The 23109-nt window shown below is 55.9% G+C and overlaps 1 protein-coding gene across 1 annotated transcript; it reads right to left on the reverse strand.

Annotated features, from left to right (window-relative positions):
• Positions 1-12653: 12653 nt before the first annotated feature.
• IRAK1 (interleukin 1 receptor associated kinase 1) lies at positions 12654-21115 on the reverse strand (the record flags this gene model as incomplete). The annotated part of the gene is made up of 14 exons (XM_082680952.1): positions 12654-14165; positions 14539-14682; positions 15178-15613; positions 16133-16369; positions 17509-17574; positions 17895-18102; positions 18581-18699; positions 19378-19492; positions 19697-19761; positions 19894-20079; positions 20231-20334; positions 20454-20585; positions 20729-20896; positions 20980-21115. 14 exons carry the CDS (start codon positions 21113-21115, stop codon positions 14104-14106), a joined length of 2178 nt encoding a protein of 725 aa, XP_082537078.1. The 3' UTR covers positions 12654-14103.
• Between the last annotated feature and the right edge of the window lie 1994 nt (positions 21116-23109).

Here is a 23109-nt window from a genome sequence, read left to right on the forward strand (position 1 = left end):
GTTGGCTGGTTAGAAAATTAACACCGCACCAAAAAAGGGGCGGGTTTCTACGAAAAAAGAAGTTAGGAAACGTTGCGGGGTATCCCGTTCCATCCCCATTTCCTAAAGCCACACCAAGAACGGGAAAACTTGACAGTCTCGAGTCTCCTTTGCTGGGGGTCACTGCTCCTTTCGGCAACTGGGCCCCGCGTCACTCAGGGAGGTGTGTTTCTGATCCGGGCTAATGAGATGGCACGTGAGGCGGGCCTCGCCAGCCCGGATTCTGTCGTTCTGTGCTGGGTCTGATCTGAGACCGGGCATGGTTTTCTCTTTGGGTTTGTCTGGTTTTAGGATCGGGCTTCATGCCTTTAATCAGCCTTCACAGGTAGTCTCAACTCCTTGGAAGCATATGCATGAAAATGGTTTTATTTTTACCAGTAATTGCCCCCTCCATTGGGCTGTAGGAAATCCCCCTTAAGAAATGGGAGGCCGAGTCCGTCACTTTTCATTGTAGTCAGTCTCATTCTGGGGCTTAACTCCAACGGTGTTCATTTCCAAACGTCCCCCTTGTACCCGATTCACATCTCTCCCCTGCCCAGGAGTCCGTCCGCCTCGGGCTCGCCTTCTCCCTCGCCTCTCAACCCTGCCCACCCCACGGCTCTTGCTGCTGGGGGGTCCCTCAGCAGGACATCCTTGTGGGTGGAAGTCAGCGAGACAGCCCACTTGAAACGCACCATCTCCTCACTATGCCAGACGGTGGCGGGGCAGGCCTCCCGCGGCCGGGCCCCCCAGCACCAGGAGCTCCGCCACTTCCAGATGAGATGGGGATGACTCGAGCACCTCTGGTCTCCAGGGTTGGTTCTCTGGGGGCACCCCTCCCTGGGCTTTGCAGAGGGCAAGCCGCCCACGCGTTCCCCTCCAATACTACAGCACCGCCACCGGTGGCCCTCGTTGCCTGGTCGTGGGAGGGCCGGTTGTGCTGGAAGGTGCCTCTCAGCCAGCCCCAGGGAGAGGTGGCTTCCCCCACCACCAGGGCAGCTTCTGACCTGCTCGGGTGAGAACTGAAACCACGATCGCCCAGCCCTTAGCTCCTGGTGCCTGTACTGTGCCCGGAAATTCTTGTCTAGGACATGGAAGTTGCAAATAACTCTATTGTTGATTTCAGGAGCTTCCTCAAAATCCATTTATCCAAACATTAGATTATTCAACCGGCCCTCATCAGGGTAACAGCCTCCAGCCAAGAACCACAGCAGGCTCAGCGGGGCTTTTCAGAGGGCCCTTTATTCTTCCAGTTACCTTCAAAGCCTTCGCTTGGCAGGATCCGCCAGTCCTGAGCTGGGTTTGCTCCATCCCGATCAGACCCCCTGGTTGAAAGACCTGCCTTACACCAGACTGGAAAAACCTAATGAAAAACACCTCATCCTTGACCTCGCCCCTCCAAGAAGCCTCTAAGGCTCTGTCAAGGTCGTGGTCTCTCTTACTGCAGCTGCAATGATCTTGGCCTTTTTTGACCAACAAGTCATCTTGGTGGCCTCCCAGGGGAGCGAGTGGGGGCCGACAGTGGCCGAGGGGGTCTTACTTGTGAAATCTGACACCAGTACCCTCTCCTAGTCCTGTGTTAAGCTGCACTGGGAACAAACAGGCCACCCTGTCCCCACGACGAACAATTCTGGGACTGGGCATCCTTTCCCATTGCCTTGTCAAACTGGGAACGGAGCAGAGGACACTAGCGTTTGGCTTCGGGACGGACTTGCCCTAGGAAGGTAAGACTGTAACCCAACCCTGGGTGGAGCCCCGCCCCTAGGCTGTGTCCGCCAATCCAAAGCCCTGTCCCCAGGTTCCCACCTGGAAACCACTGCACGGCTCTAAGGCTCTGCGCCTTTTTTCTAGGTTCCTCTGTCGAGGCGGGTGTTCTTCCTCATTGCCTTGGCAGTGAGTCCAGTAAACTCAGCTTTGCCAGATCAACAGGTTTTTCTGGTGGTCATTTTGGGGACTCTGCCCCCTTGGTCACCTCTAGTGGCTCTGGTGGCTGCACACAGGTAGCAAGGGACCACGCACACATCCTCAGCATAGGCGGTGTTAGGTTCCCAGGTTAATTAGCCAAAGATGCAGAATGGTCCGAAGCCAGATGGCCACACGGGGGAAGGGGTGCGGCCTCAGCCCCCAACAGGCCTCAGCTGGGGAGGGTCCCCGAGTCTCATTTCTGCTTACACTCGGGGATCCCTGGGCTTGTCCCACCGTGGGAATGCCTCTGTGAAAGGTGAGAACAATTTGCTGAACACGGGCCCTTTTCATATGATTCCATATCATATGTGATTTTTGTTGTACTCAGTTTTTCTACTTTTTGAGACAATTTTGGAGATTTTTATTTTTCAAAGAAAATCATTCATTTAATCTAGAATTTCAAATGTACCGCCAGCATAGGGACTTCCCTGGTGGTCCAGTGGGTAAGACTCTGCACTCCCAATGCAGGGGGCCCAGGTTCGATCCTTGCTTGGGGAACTGGATTCAACAAGCCGCAACTAAGAGTCCTCATACTGTAGCTAAAGATCCCATATGCCGCAACGAAGAGCCCGTGTGCCGCAACTAAGACCCAGTGCAGCCAAAATAAATAAATGTTAAAAAAATAAGCTATTATTCCCAATGTACTGGCATAAGGTTACATTTGGTATTTAGTATTTTAAAAGATTTAAATTTCCTCCTTAACCCATGAGTAGTATTCCGCTGTATACATATACCGCATCTTTTTTTATCCATTCATCTGTTGGACACTTAGGTAGCTTCCTTATCTTGCCCATTGCAAATGATGCTGCTACGAACATTGGGCTGTATGAAACTTTTCAAATTAGTGTTTTCGTTTTCTTTGGATACGTACCCAGGAATGGAATTGCTGGATCACATGGTAGCTCTATTTTTAGTTTTTAGAGAAACCTCCATACTGTTTTCCGTAGTGGCTGCACGAATTTACATTCCCACCAACAGTGCACGAGGGTTCCCCTTTCTCCACATCCTTGCCAACATTTGTTATTTGTGGTCTTTTTGATGATGGCCGTTCTGACAGGTGAAGATTAGTACATTTTTGAATGGAAAGTACCAGGAACAAAGTTAAAGACACATCACAAATGAGGATAGAATACTTGTAACACGTATGATCTCGATTATGGAAAGAACTCTCCGTACCAATAAGAAAAAGACCCACAGCCCAGTGGAATCTAACCACGAATATGACTAGATAGCTCACGTGAAAAGAAATTCCAAAGGCCAATGCAGGCAAACCAGTGAAGAACGTCCAACCTCACTTATACTGAAATGAAAATAAAAAGCAAGATATGCCTTCTCACCGATTAGATTTGCAAAGGTGGGGAGTTCCCTGGGGGTCCAGTGGGTAAGACTCCACACTCCCGGTGCAGGGGGCCCAGGTTCGATCCCTGGTTGGGGAACTAGATCCCACACACATGCCGCAACTAAGAAGCCCACATACTGCAACTAAGGGTCCGCATACAGCAACGAAGATCCCGCACGCGGCAGGGAAGATCCCACGTGCCGCAACTAAGACCCGGCACTGGCTAAATAAATAAATAAACATTAAAAAACCCAAAAAGCTTGCAAAGGTGAAACCTTTGCCAATACCTGGTGCTTTGGAGGCCAGGTGGGCTACACGTACCAAAATGACCTAGCGATCCAGCTCCTGAGGGCCTCGCCTAAGTGTGTAAAAATACACCTGCGAGGACGCAGGATTGTTTATGGTGGCAAAAGCACAAACAGAAGAAAGAACTAGAAACAACCCGACTCTCCGCAGAGGACCACTTACGTCACTTGATAGTATATCCAGACAGCGTGCGCACCAGGGCACAGCCTTTGGGGGCCCAGCTGGGTGCAGGGGGGCGAGCGTGGTCTGGGTCTCAGGATGTGGACCACTGAGGCTTGCGCGGCTGCCCTCTGCTCTCGGGGAGGAGATGCAGGCGGGGAAAGTGAGAAGGGGTTTGTCTTCCTTTGTACACTACACTCATGTACCGTTTGGGATTCCTCATAAAAAGCAGGTATTTTTAAAAGGCAGTGTTCTGGCTAGGAAAACATGACCGCATGGTGGCCAGGAATGGGACTCCTGATCCCAGGCTGGCTTTGCTCCCAGCCTGCTCACTGGTTGCCTTAGAAACCGGCTAAGAGAGGGGGAGCCAGTTATCTTGGGGAGCCATTAAGGCAGTGACTCAGCAGAAAACCCAACCCAGGAGGGAGGTCTCCATTCACTGTTTGTGCCTGCTGACTTTCTCTTCTAGAAAAACAACAGCGAGGGAGTATTTCTGATGTCACATTTGCAACCTGGTGAGATGATAAAAAATGAAGGTGATAGGACAAGTCGACCGTCTCTTCTAATTTGTCACTAGCTGAGCGGTGTCTCTCTGCTCTCCTGTCCCTAGGAGACCACGGGTCCCCTGCCCTCTGCCAGCTTGGACCCTCCCGCTGACGGTGCAAAGAAAGCTTCCTTTCGCAAGTGTTTACTCCAGGTTGCCACAGCAACTGATGGCCCGTAGAGCACAAGCAAACCAAAAAAACCACCCAGCATTAGCGGTGGAACTTAGTACAGTTCGTACCTTCAACAGAGAGAAAAGTGAAGGGACAGAGGTTTGCTTGGACTTTGCTCTGGCTTGCCTGGGCACAGACCTGTCTTGACTGACAGCACAGTTTAACCTCTGAGTTTTGTGAAGAGACCCGACTGGTAGGAGAGAAGGCTGGAGGGCCAGGCAGGGGCAGGGTCCCCGCAGCAGGGGACAGCTGCAGCCAGCCGTGACAGAGCTGACGGCGGTTTGGTCAAGGCGGGGCTATGGAGATGGAACGAGGCAGAAGGGAGAAATCGACAGTGTGCAAGGAGATAAGACGTGCTGGCGACTTCTTCTGATTCTGGCCACGACTGATAGAGTATATCAGACTGTCACTGCAAACAGCTAGAGAAGCTGGACAAAATGTATATTTTTAAAGAACCATTTGAAGGCACCAGAGAACAAGCAGGCAGCAGAGGCCTGACTTGAGGGGCTACAATCCTTGAGATGAGGGTGCACTGGCTGGTTCTCAAGCAGCAGAGGAAAGAGGACAGAAGCAATGTATTTGAAGAGATGGTGGCCGGGGATTTTCCAAAAGTGACAGAAAGACACCAAACCCCAGGTTCAAGGAGGTTACAAACATTAAGCAACACAGACACCAAGAAAATCACAGCTAGGCACGAAGCACGTCACAAAGTCAGACCGTTGAACATCCAAGACAGAGAAGAAGTACTGAAAGCACCTAGAGGGAAACAACACATCGACTGCGGAGGCACTGTAATAAGACTGATGATGGCTTTTCAACAGAAATAATGAAAGGTGATGGGATAATACAGTTAAAAGTGCTGAAAGAGAAAAACTGCCAACCTGGAGTTCTATACCGAGCAAAATAGCCTTTAAAGGTGAAGGCAAAATAAATACATTTTGGGCAAACGTTGGGGCAACTCAACGCCAGCCTACCTGTCCTGTAAGAAATATTGCAGGTAGTTCTTCAGGCTGAAGGAAAACGATCCTGCCCGTGAAAGGACGTTAAACGTCATTAGTCACTAAGGAAGTAGAAACCCAAGCTTCAGTACACTTCACACTTACTAGGGCGGCTATCACTGAAAGGACAGACGATCACGTGGCGCTGCTGACGACGTGGACCACAGGTTGCCGGTGTGGCTGTAAAATGGTGCAGCAAAATGTTACACATACGTTGCCATATCACCTAGCAACTCCACTCCCAGAGAAATGAAACACAGCCACAGGAAAACTTATACACAAACGTTCATAGCAGCACTCTTCATAGCAGCCCCAAAGTGGGAACAACCCACATTTCCATCTATGGAAGAATGGATAAACAAAGTGTGGTCTCGGGACTTTGCTGGTGGCGCAGTGGTTAAGAATCCGCCTGCCAGTGCCGGGGACACGGGTTCGAGCCCTGGTCTGGGAAGATCCCACAGGCCGCGGAGCCACTAAGCCCGCGCGCCACAACTACTGAGCCTGCGCTCTAGAGCCCGCGAGCCACAACTACTGAAGCCCGTGCGCCTAGAGCCCGTGCTCCGCAACAAGAGAAGCCACCACAACGAGAAGCCCGCGCACCGCAATGAAGAGTAGCCCCCGCTCGCTGTAACTAGAGAAAGCCCGCGCGCTGCAACAATGACCCAATGCGGCCAAAAATAAATAAAAGAAATACATTTATAAAAAAATTTTAAAAATGAAGTGTTATTCCAAAAGTACTGACGTCTAGGCCATGGGATCCATAGAGGGGTTTTGGTGGTTTGCAGTAGTCGAGGTCAGAAAACATCTGAGGATGGGTCATGCTCGTTAATGCCTCCTATGGTGATGTTATCCTCCGGTTATTTTCTTGACCTTATTTTCGGTCAAGAAATGAAATCATCTGAGAAAGAAAGCAAGGGAGGGAAGGAGGGATCCAGGGTGGAAGACCAGAGCTGCGGGAAGGCATGCAGAGCGTTAGAAGGGGACTCTACGAGGTAAACACAGCATAAGTCAAACCACGCCGATGTGAAGACAGCAGCACCAAGGCAAGGGGGACCCAAGAAGGATGACACGAGTGACACTGAAAGAAGGTGAGAAAGGAAAAAGGAAGGAACAAAGAGCAGATGGGACAACACGGCCATCTCAGGAGGGAGAATGGGGCGTCACTGGTTAGTGGGCACAGGGTTTATGTTGGAGATGATGAAAGAGTTTGGGGGTTTCGCTAGTGGTGATGGTTACGCAACACTGTGAATGTATCCAGCGCAACTGAATCGGATCCAAATGGTTCACACGATAAATACTATGTCATGTGCATTTTACCACAACAAATACACACACAACCATATGGACAATTACATCAAAATGCCAATGACTAAACAATGATTGCCAGGCTGGATTAAATGGAAAACCACCCCCCCGACAATATGTTGCTTAAAAGAGTCACGTTGTATTTTGAAAAAACAGCTATACTGAGGTAAAATTGACATAAAATCAACGGCACGTAGTTTAAAGCCTAGTCCTGGAAAGTTCTATCTGTGAAACCGTCACCACAATTGAGAATGGCCATATCCATGACCTCCGAAAGTTTCCTCTCGCTCCTGGTGACCCTTCCCTGCCGCCCAGCCCTAGGCAGCCACCTATCAGCCTCTGTCAGGAGACAGAAGCTTGCATTTCCTAGAATCGTACATAAATGGATTCATCCAGTGTGTATGATCCTGTCACTCTGCAGTTATTCTGAGTCCAATAGTTTGTTCCTTTTTATTGCTAAGTTTTCTGCTGTTGTGTGAACACACAATTCGTTTATCCCGTCACCTGATGGCCGTTTGGATTGTTTCCACTGTCTGGCTGTTGTGACTAGAGCAGCTGTGAGCATTCGTGAACAAGTTTTTGTGTGGACATAGATCGATGTCTCTCAGATCGATGTTGGCGGGGGAAGAGCTGTATCATGGTATACGTGGATGATGACGTTTTAAGACACTGCCACACCATTTTCCAAAGTGGCTGACCCAGTTTACATTCCCACCAGCAGTGGAGGAGCGTTCCAACTGCTCTACAATTTATATGGAAGTGCAAAGGGCCCAGAAAAACTACGACAGTCTGGAAGAACAAACCCGAGGGCTCACCACTCACAGCAACTGACACTTCCTCTAAGGCTGCAGCGATGAAGCCGGGGTGGTGCTGGCAGAGGGACACCAGAGAGCCTGGTGTCATGGAACAGAGGCCACATCTGGCTAGCAGACTGATGACAAAGTCCCCACTTTGATTCGGTGGGGAAGGATGGTCTTTTTACTAACTGGTGTGGGACAGACTGGATGTCCATGTGGGAAAAAAGGACAGCCTGAGGCAGAAACAAAAATCAATTTGAGATACAGCAGGGACCTAAATAGGAGACGTAAAGCAATGCAGTGTCTAGAAGTCTAAGGAGAATATCCCCACGACCCTGAACAGAGCACAGAAAGCAGTAACCCAAGCAGAAAAGATCAACATGTTGAACTTCACTAAAATTAAGAACTGTTAATCAAAGACGTCATTAAGAGAGTGAACAGGTAAACTCCAGAGTGGCAGAAGATACTACGGGACATATATCATCCAAGACCAATGCTCTGAATGGACACAGGGCCTCGTCACACAATGTGCCTTTCCCAGGAGAGGACCTCCAGATGGCCAATAAGCCAACGAACTCACGTTCATCATTAGTCATCGGGGAAATGAGAACTCGAACCACGAGTCTGACCCCTGTCAGAATGATTACAGTGAAAACGTGCTGAGAACACCAAGTGCTGGGGAAGGGGGTAAACTGGAACAGCCACTCGGGAAAGCGTCTGTTAGAAACCTGCTAAAACCGACCGCGCCCATCCCGCGTGACCCAGAAGCCCTGCCCCGAGTACGATGCTTGGGCTACTCTGCTCCCGCGTCACTCTGGCTGAACCAAAACAACGTTTCCAGAGTCCCGCTCGCCGTGTGGTCCCAGCTCAGCGTTGGCCACAGGAGAAATCTGCATGGGATCTGGCAGCTGTGCGCGTGACTTTGTGCTGTGGGGTGCCCGCTTGTCTGTAGGCCACCTGCATCGCCAGCACTTGGATACAGCGAGAAAGACGCAGGCTCCATTTGGGTTTGCTCTCCCACGAACGGCTGTCTCTCCCTTCCAGAGGCCAGGGCTGCTGACCTGAGGCCCAACACCAGAGGCAGAAGCCACAGCCTCATGGAGATTTGCAGGGTCTAACCGTATCTGTAACAATTCTTCTCTTACCAATAGTCGCTCTGCCTCTCGGCCTAAACCCTAACGGATGTAACATCCAAGAGGAAGGGGGGCATCCGTAACCAAGACATGCATGAAAATGTCCAGGGAAGCTTTATTTATACCAGCACCAAACTGAAAACAACCCAGACGTCCGTGAAGGGGAGAAGAAGGGACGAAACGCGGTCTGTTTCTACAACAGAACACCCCTCGGGCGTGAAAGCCCGTCAGCTACTGCTGCTCGCAATAGCACGGCTGCATCTCAAAACTACGGGCCGAGTGAAAGGAGCTGGGCACGAAAGGGCCCGTGCTACACGGTTCCACTTATGCGAGGTTCAAGAACACAACAGACTCGTCTACGTGTCTGAAGCCAGCCTAGCGCTCCTCTCGCATGAGGGACCTTTGCAGGGTGACGGAAATGCCCTTGGGCTGCTTTTCAACCCGTCCCTGAATCTTGACGCTCCTCCCATCAAAAGGTGGACTGTAATTCCTTTCCCCTCAAGGGAGCAGCAGAAAGCAGACCATGAAAGGTGACACAGCCTCCAGCAGGCTGTCTCAAGAGGTTCGCGCTTAGAAGCCAGCCCCGCACTGGAAAGAGGCCACACGGCCACAAGGAAGAGGTATGTGTAGATGTCCTAGTCCCAGCAGGGCCCCTGGCTAACCACCAGACACGCGCGGGAGCCTCTGGACGGTCCCAGCAACCAGCCTTCTGGTCACTCCAGCTGACACTGAGTTGTCCCATCGGAGCCCCGCCCAGGTTGCAAGTTCACAGGCAAAGTTACTGTCATCGTTTCAGCCCCTCAACTTCGAGGTGGTTTGGAACAACAGATAACTGGTACCGACTTGGATCTCAGCAGTGGCTGGCACCTGGCTGTTTACAGCTACACAAAGTCACTGAGCTGATGAAGGTAGATCCAGGAGGGAGGAGGAAATGGATCGTGCAGGAGAAAGATGGGGTGATCTCAGGATTGAAGAATTCCGCAGAAAAGAGGGGAAAGTTCTGATTCTGGCCAGAATGGCCCTCTCGGTGTGAACAACTAGGAAACCAGTCAAAGTATCTGAAACAACTATTTTCAGATAGTGGCCAACGGGCAGCGCACGACTGTGATCTGAAGGAAGACGGATGTGGAGATGGCTCCGAGCAGCCTGCATCTCTGCCTGGAGGTACTTTCCAGAATATGGTGCAGGAAGAGGGGGCTCCTGAGCAGAACCAGTGGCCTCAGTTATCAGAGCTAACAAACCAACCGCAGAGAAAAAATAGAACGCCAGAAATATTTGATTAATCCAAAGAAACCAGGGATAGAGGAGAAAAGGAACAAAGAACAGATGGGACAAATAGAAAATAAATAGCAAGATGATAGACTTAAACCTAACCATCACACGTAAATGGATTAAACAGACCAATTAAAAGGCAGAGATTATGAGAGTGGTTAAAAAAGTAAGACTGAGGGACTTCCCTGGTGGCGCAGTGGTTAAGAATCTGCTTGCCTATGCAGGGGACACGGGTTCAAGCCCTGGTGCGGGAAGATCTCACATGCTGTGGAGCAACTAAGCCCGTGTGCCACAACTACTGAGCCTGTGCTCTGGAGCCCACGAGCCACAACTACTGAGCCTGCGTGCTACAACTACTGAAGCCCGTGCGCCTAGAGTCGGTGCTCTGCAACAAGAGAAGCCACCGCAAGGAGAAGCCCACGCACCGCAAAGAAGAGTGGCCCCCGCTCGCCACAACTAGAGAAAGCCTGCAGCAACGAAGACCCAACACAACCCAAAACAAACAAATAAATAAAATTGATTCTAAAAAAAAAAAAAAGTAAGACTGAAAAAGAAACAAACAGACAAAAAACAAAACAAAACAAAAAGTAACACCAAACCATATGCATCTATAACTGCACTTTAAATACAAAGACACAGGTAGGTTAAAAGAACAGAACGGAAAAAGTTATACCACGGAACAAATTAGGCATAAGGAAGTTGGGAGTAGCCACTCACATTCATACCAGATAAAGCAGGCGTCAAAAGAAAGAACATTATCAGAGATAAACAGGGGCATTAAATGATAATAAAAGGGCCAATTTATCAAGAACACAACAATCCTAAACGTGTGTGCACCCAATGATAGCTTCAAAGTACACGCAGCAAAATCCGACGGAACTGAAAGGAGAAAGGCAAATTCAGTTACAGCTGGAGACTGCAGTCCCCTTCTCTCAGTCCGCCAGACACTTGAACACTGTCAACCGCCTTGACCTAACTGACATTTACAGAACGCTCCACCCAACTGCGGAATATATACTCTTTTCAAATACACATGGAACATTCACCAAGCTAAACCATAGGTTAAGCCACAAAACGAGTCTCGATAATCGTAAAAGAAATGCAGCTATACGGAGTAAATTTTCTGACCACAACAGAATTAAAAACACATAACGAAAAGATATCTGCAAAATTCTCAAATATTTGGAAATTAAATACACTTCTAAGTAAGATATTGGTTAAATAAATAATCACAAGGAAAATTAGAAAACATTATGAACTGAATGATAATGAAAACAGAACTTATCCAAATGAGTAGAACGCAGCTAAAGGTGTTCTCAAAGGGAATTTATAGCTTTAAATGCTTATGTTAGAAAAAGCGAGGTTTAAAATCAGTGATTTAAGGTTATGGTTTAAGAAGCTGAAAAAAGATGAGCAAAATAAGATTTATTACTCCAAAACAAGTAAAAGAAAGGAAATGATAGAGTGGAAAATCAATAAAACAGAAAATGGGCAAACAATGGAGAAAAACCAGTGAAACCAAACTTGCTTCTTTGAAATGATCAATACAATTGATAAGCCTCTATTCAAGCTGATCAAAAAGAAGGAAAGACAAAAATTACCAATATTGGGGATGAAAGAGGGGCTATTGCTATAGATCCTACAGACATACAAGGGTAAGGGGGGATTATTAAGTTTATACCAACTGAGATGAAATGGGCAAATTCCTTGAAAGACACAAGTTATGAAAACTGACCCACGAAGAAACAAAACCTGAAGGGCTTCATATCTAATTAAAGAAATTGAACTTATAATGAAAAACCTTCCCACAAAGAAAACTCCAGGTGCAGATGACTTCACTGGCGAATCCATCAAACATTTAAAGAAGTAACACTGGGGACTTCCCTGGTGGCGCGGTGGCTAAGACTGAACTCCTAACGCAGGGCGCCCGGATTCGATCTCTGGTCAGGGAACTAGATCCCACATGCATTCCACAACTAAGGAGCCTGCCTGCGGCAACTAAGACTTGGAGCAACCAAATAAATAAATATTGAAAACAAAAAAAAGAAGTAACACGAAGGATACACAAGCCCTTTAAGGACACAGGAGGAGAAGGAGACACTTTCCAACTTATTTTATGAGGCCCTGACACCAAAACCAGATAAAGATATTACCAGACAACTACAGATCAATACCCCTCATGAACACAGACGCAAAACTTCTCAAGAGATATTAGCAAATGGAATTCAGCAATATATAAAAGGATAACACATCATGACCGAGTGCTGTTTTTATCTAAGGAATACACATTGACAAAGTACATCTATGACAATCCTATAGGTAGCATCATACTTAATGGTGAAAAGCCAACACTTTGCCCCCTAACATTGACAACAAGGCAAGGATGTCCACTTGCACCGCTCTATTCAACGTTTAACCAGAGGCCCTAGCAAGTGTTAACAAGGCAAGAAAAATAAATGAGGGAATTCCCTGGCAGCCCAGTGGTTAGGACTCCGCGCTTCCACTGCCATGGGCCCAGGTTCGATCCCTGGTCAGGGAACCACGATCCCGCAAGCTGCGCGGTGCAGCCACATTAATTAATTAACTAATTAATTAGAAAAGAAAAAGAACTGAAAGGCACACAGACGGAAAGGAAGGGGTGAGACTGTCTTTATTTGCAGATGAAATGATTGTGTGCATAAACTGTCCCAAAGGTATCCACCAAAAAACTAGAGCTAAGGTGTGAGTGAGAGCCAAGGCCACAGAATGCAAAGCCAATATACAAAACTCAGTTGTGTTTCTATACACTGTCAATGATCAACTAGAAAACGAAATAAAAATACCATTTACAATAGCGTCAAAATCCATAAACCAGGGAAAACTTAACAACCTGTGAAAGTACTGCTGGGTAGTAGTGTTGTGGATCTGCCGCCAGCATGGTGGCTTGATGGGAATGGAAACAAGAACCTCCAGAGGACCTGCGGGTGGGAGGCTAGGGTCTGGGTTTGGACAGTCAAGAACACCGAGGTGAGAAGCACTGGAAAAGCTCAAGGCTTTCAGTGCCACAAAGCCTACAAGTACAGCCAGCGATCGAAGTGTACGTATTTATTACTCCAGGACGACTTGGACTTCACCAGTGCCTAGCTTCGCGGGGCATGTAGTGTGACTCGTGATCGCAGACACAAGATCATCCGAAGCCTGTGCTACAGCCCTGGGCTACTCTCAGAGACACTCAGTTGCACCAACGCCGACTTGCTTCCACAAACGTGAGTCCCATTTTCATTTTCCTTCCTCTCTGTCTTGCTGCCAACTTCCTGCTGTCTTGGGGCTTCTCACTGTCTGGGTAACACAAGGTTTGGGCCTAGCCAAACCTGGGGTAGTGGCCCCTCTGTCACGAGCAGTGCCCGGGCCTGAGGCTGAGCCTGTGGCCTCTGGAGCCCGACCCGGCTCGGTGGCCTGTTAGGCTGGCTCCCGGCTCCCTGGGGAAGCCTGCGGACGCTGGCCTGCCGGGAGGCGCTGCTGCACTCGCTGGGGCCTCTCCGAACTCCCGCTTCTAGCTAGTGGACTGAACCACGGGACGGCCACAGCTCACTTTCCCCTTCCCAATTACAAGCAGCTGGGAGGGCCCCTGGCCTCATCGGTTCCCGTCATCAGAGTGGCTGCTCTTCCCCAGGGCTTCAGCAAGGTCGGAAAAGAAGGGCTAAGGGCTGCTGCTGTAGGCCTGGGCTGCAGAAGCCCCGCCCAGCTCTCGGGGAGCTGGCGCCCCGCTAGTCCCACTGGACCACTCACCTCTCCTCCTTGGCCTGTGTGGCCAGCAGCCTTCAGACCTGCCCTCCTCCCCGCCACCGGCCCCTCCAACGACATCGGCTTTCCTCTCCCGCGAATGCTGGCCTCAAGGCAGGCTGTTGAGATGTCCTGCCCTACTGACAGCCAGCCGCAGCCGGCCTGGGGGGCCCTGAGCCCTGCCCGTGCCCACGCCCCAAGAGCAGCAGGGCCACCACCTGCCCTCCTCCGTGAGGACGGAGCCCCCAAGGCTGCCGAGGGTTCGCGAGCTGTGAGAACTTCCAACCGTGAGAACTTCGACTTCTGGGTTTAGGGATCTGACCAGGCGGCAGTTCAGCTCTGAAACTCATCACTCTCTTCGGGCCCCTGCCTGTTCCCGTGCTCCAGGCCCAAGTCTGCAGAGGGGGGAAGAAATGCCAGTCGGTTAGCAAACAGGGGGAGGCACTCGAGGGCTGGGCTGCGCTTCCCCCTTGCTCCCGGGGCGCTCTCTGGAATGGGACGTAGCTGTGGGGGCTGCCTGTGTTCTGGGAGCACCCCCAGGCTAAGGGAAGGTGCGTGTCGTCAGGAGGAGGAGAGCGAGCCGGGACAGGGCTGTACCCAGAATACACGATGTCCCAAAGGAGGCGTGGGGGCCGGCCGGGCTCCCAGCCGCCGTTCGAGGGGGTGACGGGCTCGGGAAGCGGGGGCCCTATCTGGGCCCCAGCAGAACGAAGGCTCCGAGTGGCCCAGAGGCCAGCCGCCCGGCCGCAGAGCACAGTCCTGGGGTACCTGGGAGGGAGCTAGATGACAGCAGCTGCAGGCTGTCTAGGACCCCATCCTCGTACAAGGCCAGCTTCTGCAGCATCTTCTGTCGCGCCGGGTTGATGACAATCTGGGGGGGTAGTGGCGACGTGGAGCCGCCCAGGAGCGGTCCTGGGGTGGAGAGAGGGCCCACTGAGCCACAGGGGCCGATGGCCCTGGAACGCCCTGCTGACACTTCTGGCCCCATGAGCCTTCCCGGTCCCCAGCCCAGCTCCCTGCCCTTCGGAAGGACAGAGGCCCTCAGCGCTCTGAGAGCGGGGCCTGGAAGGGGCCGTGCTAGGGCCCTGGCTAGCTGCTGGGCCTGGAGCCCGGTCCTGGACTGGGCCTTCCTTGCCCTCAGCTTTTGGGGAGCAAGGTCCTGGCCTCTCCTCAGCCAGCTGAGGCCGCGGTCTGGGGAGATGAGACGGCACGGGACCGTCCTCTGTGGGCCTTTCCAAGGCCGGGTGGGGGGCCTCCCCGAGACAGTGGCCTGGAACTTGCTAAGGACACAGGGAGCTTAACGGTAGGCCCCAGTTCTCTCCTCCCAGAAGGCCGGGGGTGGGGAAGATGGGGACTGCCACCAAAGGAGGCCGCTGGTCCCTCTTCTGGGCACGTGTCCCCAGGTACCTTCCACAGCTGTGGGCTGGAGCCCCGGGCTGCTCCCCCAGCTCGACTGTCTGGTGGCATCCCCTTGAGTACAGCCAGCCTGTCCGAGGGGTGCTGGCGCCCACACGGCGGCCCCTGGGCCAGGGCTGCCTGGCCGGGCTGGGCCCGGGGGGCAGCTCGGGGTCAGGTGCCAGGAATGCAGGGCAGCAGATAGGCCGGACATGCTCTCGTCGCTCTCCACGGGCTGGTTGGCGCCTTTCTGCAGCCGCTCTGGAGCCTGGGCCAGGGCTCCCGAGGGCGTCGCCAGGGGCTGCCATGGGCTGGCACCGCTCAGGGTACTGCCAGTGGTGGACACGTAGGAGTTCTCCTGAGGGGAAGGGGGGCTGCGGCTGGTGGCCTCTGGCTCCAGAGACGGCCCTGCCACTGCCGCCTGCAGCGTCTCCAGCTTCTGGTAGGCCTGCGAGGAGGGAGAGGGGCTCTCAGGGCGAGTGGTCCTCACAGAAGGTGGTCAAACTGCACAGCGGCTCCGGGTCAGGGATGAAGAAGAGAGTTGTAGCCAGCAAAGCTAAGGACTTAGAATGGCTTCTCTCTGTCTTCTAGGAAGCGAACCTCGCTGCCCTGGTGCCCTCGAATGGGGCTTCTTCCTTCCTCTTCTCAGAGACAGAGAGGTGGGTGATGGGGAGGGGACTCAAAAAGTTAGGTGCAGTGGCACAGCACAGCCAGGAGGGGGCGCAGTAAAAAGCCTCTGGCCTCCCTCTGTGTACCAGGCGGGGTTCAGTGGAGCTCCGGCCACTCCTAGCAGAAGCACAGGCAGGCAAGGCACATTTGGAGACTTCCTCCAGAAAGAGGTCTGCGAGGGGCTGTGTCTGGCTCCCTACACGGCAGTGCCAGGAATGTGGCATTTCCAGCAGGCCACGGTCTCCCACGGGTGGCTGGCATCTCAGCTGCTTCCCTTCCCCCTGCCTCACAGGCCTACCTGGGTCATGGCGGGTCTCCTCTTGGCCCGGCGGTGCAGGCAGCAGCAAGCCAGCTGGCCCAGGGCCAGGCCCAGCTCTGGTGGGCACGGCCCAGGCCTGGGGTCCAGGTGCTTCTTGGAGATCTGGGTGGCGATCGGGGCGGCCCAGGCATCTGCAGCCAGACCTGCTTGGAGTGTGGTCTGGGTGCTTTTCAGGGCCAAACCAGCCTCCTCGGCTTCCTCTTCAACCAGGTCTTTCTGCGGGACACGTAACGTGAGTGTGGTCACCGGGGGCCGTGCCTTCTGCTGCGACCCCCAGACCCTCGTCGCTGGTGGCCCAGGCCCCAGGGATCCAGCTACACACACAGCACCCGGGCCCGCTTTCACAGAGTTGACTTCCTGGGAGGGGAGAGACGCCGACATGCCTCTTAACCAATGGAAACTGCGGTAGGGAGGCCCACGGGGCTTTCAACTGGGGCCCAAGCAAGTGACACTTCAGCGGGGATCTAAAGGGATGAACTAGCCGGGGAGGGCGGAGCCGAGAGGGGTGGGAACAGGACCAGAGGCCACCTTGAGTTCTGAGAGGGGAGGGACTGGCAGGAAAGACTGGGGTTGGGTGGGGGGTTGGCCTTTCAGGCAGAGGGAAAGGCTCTTACAAAGGCCCTGGGGCAGGCATCGGGGAGTCGGCCCGAGTCTGGGGGGCAGGTGAGGGGGCTTCCACAGCCTCCTCACGGTTACGGAAACTCGCTTTGGCTGTGGCACAGAGAACCAGCGGTCAGGCCCGAGGGGTGTGGTGCGCTGCTCCGGGCGGGCGGAGCGGCCCACGTGGAGGAGGTCTCCTGTTTGGCTGCCCGGCTCTGGCACAGACCCACCAAGACCCGGCAACGGACAGAAACAGCCCCAAGCCCGGGGCGGAAGGCCAGGAAACACAGCAGCTTGTAAAGCGCGAAGCACACGCGCCAACCGAGCAGACGGGCCTGGCGAGGAGCTGGGCTCCTGGCTCCAGGTCAGGCCCCGGGCAGCTTGGACCCGCGCCACAGCACTCGGGAGGGCTTCTCAGAGGCGGCCGCATTCTCTGCCACAGCCTCTCCCGTCCCCACGCGCCCACCCGGTTCTGTTTTCCACTGTGGCTGGCACCCTCCTCGCCCGCCCCCAGCCCAGGCGGGGTCTGGAAGGGCCCACGGCATCCAAGAGGACAGACAGGTTTCTCCTCGGCAAGGTAAATGAAGCCGTCTGGGGCCCTGCCTATTTTCAACGATGAGTCAGCAACGGCAGAGGCTGGCTCCCGTGGGGCACTGCGTTCCAGATCATTCCGCCCTCCAGGTCTACGCCTGTCTGTCGCCCAGAGCAGCACCTCCCGGCCCACCTTCCTCCCTGCCCTGCCTCAGGAGGCTCACCAGATACTTGGTCTGGGCACCGTGCATCCTCACAGCCCGCTGGCCGGTCAGGGTCTCCAGCACCACCTGGAGAGAGGACAGGCTGGAGGGCGAGGCAGGCAGGCCCACTGCGGGGGGGAGGGGTGCACAGTGGATGGGGACGCCCAGCTGGGCGTGGACCGGGGCTGACAGGGGCACATCCCTCAGACAGGCACACGAGGACCGACTCTCAGCAAGGACAGAGCCGCAGCCGTGGGACTAAAGCTCTGGCGGTTTGGAGGGCCCACTTGAAACAAAAGAATTCAAAACTACAAACGTGAAACGAGGTGCGGGACCGAGGAAGTGGCCTGCGCCGGGGAGGGCAGTGCCCTGGAGCTGAAGCTTCATCACAGGGCCCAGTGGCTCACCACGCCGAAACTGAAGGTGTCGGTCTCCACAGCCAGCCTCCCCGTCTTGATGTACTCCTCGGGCAGGTACGCCAGGGTGCCACGCACAGTCCGAGTCTGGGCCACAGTGCTGCTCCGGCTGGGGTTGGCGCCTGCAAACCGGCTGAGACGGGCCAGGCCAAAGTCTCCCAGTTTGGGCATCAGTCTCTCATCCAGAAGGACGTTGGAACTTGGGGAGGGAAGAGAGTGGTGTGGGCCCAGCCTTGGCCCTGGCCCACTCCGTGACCCCCCCCCCCCCACCTGCCTGGTCCTGACAAAATCAGACTGCAGACAGTGGCCGGTGCGCCTGAGCGTTCCAGCCACCTGGGGCTCCGAGCACGTGGCCCCCAGAGCACCCTCACACGGTTCAGCCCCCGTTCATCGGTGGGGCCCGTCGTTGGCCTCTGCTTCCACACCTGTCCCACACCGGGTACTCAGTGACCCAGAGCCCCCAGCCCTGACATCCCCAACCTGAGTCTCGAGCGGGAGAGGGTAGGCCCACTCTCATGGGGGGCGCTCAGGGCAAGGCTTCTTGGGCCCAGTGGGCCGTGGCGAGCAGGCACCACGGCTCCCTGCCGGCGGAAGGTTTGGGAGCGTGACCCCTTGCCGTAGACTATGTTCCTGCCACTCTGAGAGGCCCCGGGGGCCTGGCTGTGTCCCCTCCTCACCTCTTGACATCTCCGTGGATGAGGCTGGGGCTGTCTTGATGTAAAAACTGAATTGCCCGGGCCGTGCCCAGAAGGATGTCCAGTCGCTGAGGCCAGGAGAGAGGAGGCCAGGTCTGGGTCTGGAAGGGCAGAAGGAGCAAAGGGGCAGAGGGGAGGCTGCGGGCCACTGTTCTTTGACCCCCATCCTTCCCTCCACCTGTCACCAAGGGGTCTGGACGAGCAGTTGACTCTCTGGGCCTCAGTTTCCCCTTCTGGAAAACGAGGAGCAAAGTCTCCATGAGCTACTTCAGAAGAGGGTGGCGACTAAGCTCCTGCGGTGCTCTCTCTGCACAGCACATGGGGCTGGGATCATGCCCTGGGGACCCCCCACAGGCTCTGGCAGTCCTGGCTCTGGGGTGATCAGGATGTCGTCGGAGGCTCTTTCCCCGCCTCCCCGCACACAGCACGCTTATCCTGAGCCCTTCAGCGTGAGGTTAGAGGTGCTCCTGCCCTGTGTTCGGTTAGCCCTTGCGTCTTGTGGGTGCCTCCCTAGATGGGGCCCCGGTGCTGTCTATCGCCTCCTTCCCTCAGGGCAATGCTGACGCGACCCTTCCGCTACCCTGCTTGCAAAGGGGAGAAGCCCAAGTCAAGCTACTCCGAGTCCAGAACCCCCTTTCAGAGGCACCACGAGCCAGGCTTCTGGGCATGCGGGAGCAGCAGGGAGGGGCCCCGCTCGCAGAGGCCGAGAGCCCAGGCCCCGTGTCCCGCTCTGCCCGGGTGCCAAGTGTGATGCAACGTGCCAGCCTAGGTCCGGCTACCTGGACATGGAGGCGGTCTTCCAGGGAGCCGTTGGGCAGGAAGCCATAGACAAGGCAGTAGAAGCCACTCTGAGCACAGTAGCCAGCAAAGTCCACGATGTTCGGGTGACGAAACCTGCTTGGAAAAGTGGGGTCTGAGCACTTTGGCCCCCAGCATCCACCACGCCTTCCATCTGCCCATCGTGGGGACAGTCCCTGCCGTTTCCTCAGCTAGCCTGAGCCTGGCAGGCTTCGGGAGACCAAGGGGGCCAGGTGCGTGACACACGGTCCTGGCGGGCCTCTCCCGCTGCCCGCACCAGGAGGGACACCACAGGCTCACCGTGACAGCTGCTCCACTTCGGTCCGAAAGCTCTGCTTCACCGTGGCCCACTCCAGGTCTGCCTCCTGTTTTGGGCCCAGAACAAGCAAGGGGCGGGGCCTTGGACTGGGAAATCGGAGGGCTGAAGGAGCCGTGTGGGGTGGTGGGGGGAGGGCCAGAAAAGTGAGGGTCGGCCTTTGCCCGGACGTTACACACACCTCCTTTAGCCTCTTCACGGCATACACCGTGCTCCTCATCACAGCCCGGTACACACACCCAAAGCCGCCCTCCCCGATCTTCAGCTCCTCTGAGAAGTCGTGGGTGCCCTGGCAAATCTCATGGAGGGGCCAGCAGAAAGAGGAGTGGGCCCCCTGCAGGATGGACGCTGGGCTCTCTGGGCTCCGCTGTGGGAAGAAACCCCAGATCAGGCGAGGTCCCGCCTCCTCCCCTCTGCCTAGCCCACCCCTGCTGGTCTGGCTGGGGCTCCCCAGGGTACCAAAGGCTGCCTTCTCATCGCTTGTCTCAAACCTCTGGGTGGAGGCAGGACCCACCTACCTTGATACAGGAAGGGGCTGCCGATGGCAGTGGTGGCTGGAGGGCAGCAGGGCTTGGGACAGGGCCGAGCTCAGGGTCAGAATGAGTCTGGGAGCCTGGAAGAGCTTCATAAAGACACCAGTGAGCGGCAGACAGAGACCAGTGGCCGGATCTACAGCCGTGGCCAGTGTCAAGAGGCTCCTTTCCTCCGGTTCATCAGGCCAACCCCCGGGAGCAGCCTTACCTGGGGAGAGGAGGGTGGAGGCCGACGAGTGCAACTTCTGGGGGCTGGGGGCCGCGGCCTCAGAAGGTGCAGAGATGCTGTTAGGCCTCGGGGCGGTGGCGCTGGGGGGCAGAAGCGGGGCGGGAGGGTGCCCTGGGAAGCAGAGGAAGGAAAGGGCTGTTAGGCCCAGGCGAAGGGGGGGGGGGGGAGGAGCTCCAGGGGAGGCCCTGGGCGGCCCCTCTCCCGAGGTCCTGGGGGTTCTGGGGGTCCCAGGGGCTCCGGGGCCGCGCGCTCACATGCCGTGATGATGTCCCGCGCGCGGAGCAGCTGCAGGTGCGTGAGGATGCGCACGAGGTCGGCCACGCGGGCGTTGCGGTTGATCCAGGGCCACAGGACGCTGGCCGTGCGCTGCCCGGAGCGCTCGCATAGCCGCAGCTCGGTCTGGTCGCGTACGATCAGGGCGGCTGCGGGGCGGGGGTGCGTCAGGCCGGGGCGTCCGGCCTCCGCGCGCCCCCCGCCCCGCCCCCGCCGGCCCGCCACCACCCACCGAACTGGCACCAGTCGGCGGGCTCCAGGGCGTCCATCACTTTGTAGAAGCGGCACATGACCCAGGGCGGCACCTCGTACAGGAAGTGCTGGGCGCCGGGGACCGCGGGGTCTCCCGGGCCCGGCCCCCCGGCCATGGCCGCCGCCGCCGCCGCCGCCGCCGCCGCCGGGCCGGGGCCTGTCGGGGCCGCGGCGGGCGCGAGCCTCGGCCGGCCGAGTCCGCGGACACTGACTCACTTCCCCTTTAAGCCGGCCTCGTGCGTCGCCCGGCGGGGCGGAAGGGGCGGTGCCCGGGCCCTCCGCCAGGTCGCCCGCCGCCGCCGCCGTCACGAGCCCCGGCCACACGGGGGCGCCGCGCGCGGTCACTCCCAGCGGAGGCAGCCGCGCGGTCACTCCCAGCGGAGGCAGCGCCCCTGGGCCCGGCGAGGAGGGCGGGGCGGGGCGGGGCGGGCTGCCGGGAGGAGGAGCCGTCTGAGCAGGGCCCCGAGGGCTGGAGGAGAGCGGTTCTCGGCCCGGGGACGACGGGCACAGCGCAGGCGTTCCAGAAAGGCTAGAAGCGGGCCTTGTGAGAGACGCTGGGAGGTCCTCTTCGGAAGTTTCGGTTTCATGCGGGAGGCTGTGGAGAGTGGTCAAGAGATCCAGGTGGGACAGGGTCAGATGGTGTCACACGAAGGCTCCCCGGCTGACTCCCCTCAGCTGGCCGTGAGGCTGGGTGCAGGAAGAACGGTCTGGAAGCTCAGAGCATCTCCACCCACCTCCTGGGCCCTGGATCCCATCTTTTCCGCTCCTTCAGGAACCTGCTCCAGCGATTGTTAGGTCTTTGCAGTACCTGCCATCTTTCCTTCTTCGCTGGCTCCTTCCCACTAGCACATAAAACGTGTTTACATGTCTTAGAAACAGGCTTTCAGCTCTGGCTGTCCCTCCTCTCCTGTCACACGTGAGGACGGCAGGCTCCGGCTGCTCCCACTCTCTTTTCTGAAGCAGGCACCAAGCTCCGTTCCCGGCCTGACGTCTCCCCACCTTCGTCCCACCAGGCTCTGCAGCCGCTGACGTCTCTGGACTCTCTGTTCCCTACCCTGCTGCTGCAGCCACCATTTTCCTGTCACCCCCCTGAACTTCTCTGGAGTCCGTCTCTTCCCCGCAGGCCCACTGCCCCCTACTACCTCCTGCCTAGATGAACCTAGATCAACTGGCTTCCCAGAGGCTTCCCTGCCTCATCTCTGCCTGAGGGGCCTTCCTTAGGGACAAATCACTCCACACCGACTTCCTGCTTAAGACCGTCCCTCGGTTCCCGAAGCCCTCCGATGGGATCCCGGCTTTTCCGCACGGCCTCCACCGTTGTCACGATGTGGCCCCTTGCTGCCCACCTCTGTCTGGCTCTTTGCACACATCAGCAGCCTTAAGCCATCCAGAACTCCTTGGGGTTCCAAGAATGCGCCGCGGCTCCCGCACCCACGAGTTTGCACCTATAGCTCCGTGGCCCTCACGCGAAGGTGGAGCTCAAGCAGCTCCTCAGGTAGGAGCTGGGTTGAGAGCCCCCGGGCCCCTCGGGCGGAGCTGCCCTCAGCCCCTGCTATGCCTGGTATCCCTGGTGCGTCCTTCTTCAGCCTCGGCACTCACCTGCCTCCCCCACCAGATGGGGGAAGACCCCCCCCCCCCCAGAGCAGTAAGGGTGGCTTCCTCTTTTGTCTCTCCAACTGGATGCACGCTTGAAAGGCAGCAGGTCTTCCCTGGCCACCCCCCTTGCCCTCTGGATCCTGACCCCAGAGGGCTACTACCCCCCTCCCCGCCCCCAGGCTGTCCATCCACAGACTTATTTAAGGCTCTTTCCAGAAAACAGGTCCGCCCAAGATGGGCCTCCGTTGCAGCCTCTTCCTAGAAGCTGCAGCCAACGCCGGCCACTCCCAAAGAGGAGGCCAGCCACACCCTGAGCCCCAGTGGCTTCCCACGGGGACAGCCCTTACCGAGAGTACCAAGCCGAGGATGGGAAATTATTGGGCACGCACACACTGAGGGAACAGGCACTTGCTCGGTCCTACTTGCTCACTGCTGGACTGCAGCTCCTGGGACAGCCCTGGCACCCGAGGGATGCTCAGTATGCACACGGGGCGAATTTCAACCCTTCGTTTTA

The sequence above is a fragment of the Grampus griseus genome (assembly GCF_964374135.1).
Source record: "Grampus griseus genome assembly, chromosome: X".
Classification (NCBI taxonomy): domain Eukaryota; kingdom Metazoa; phylum Chordata; class Mammalia; order Artiodactyla; family Delphinidae; genus Grampus; species Grampus griseus.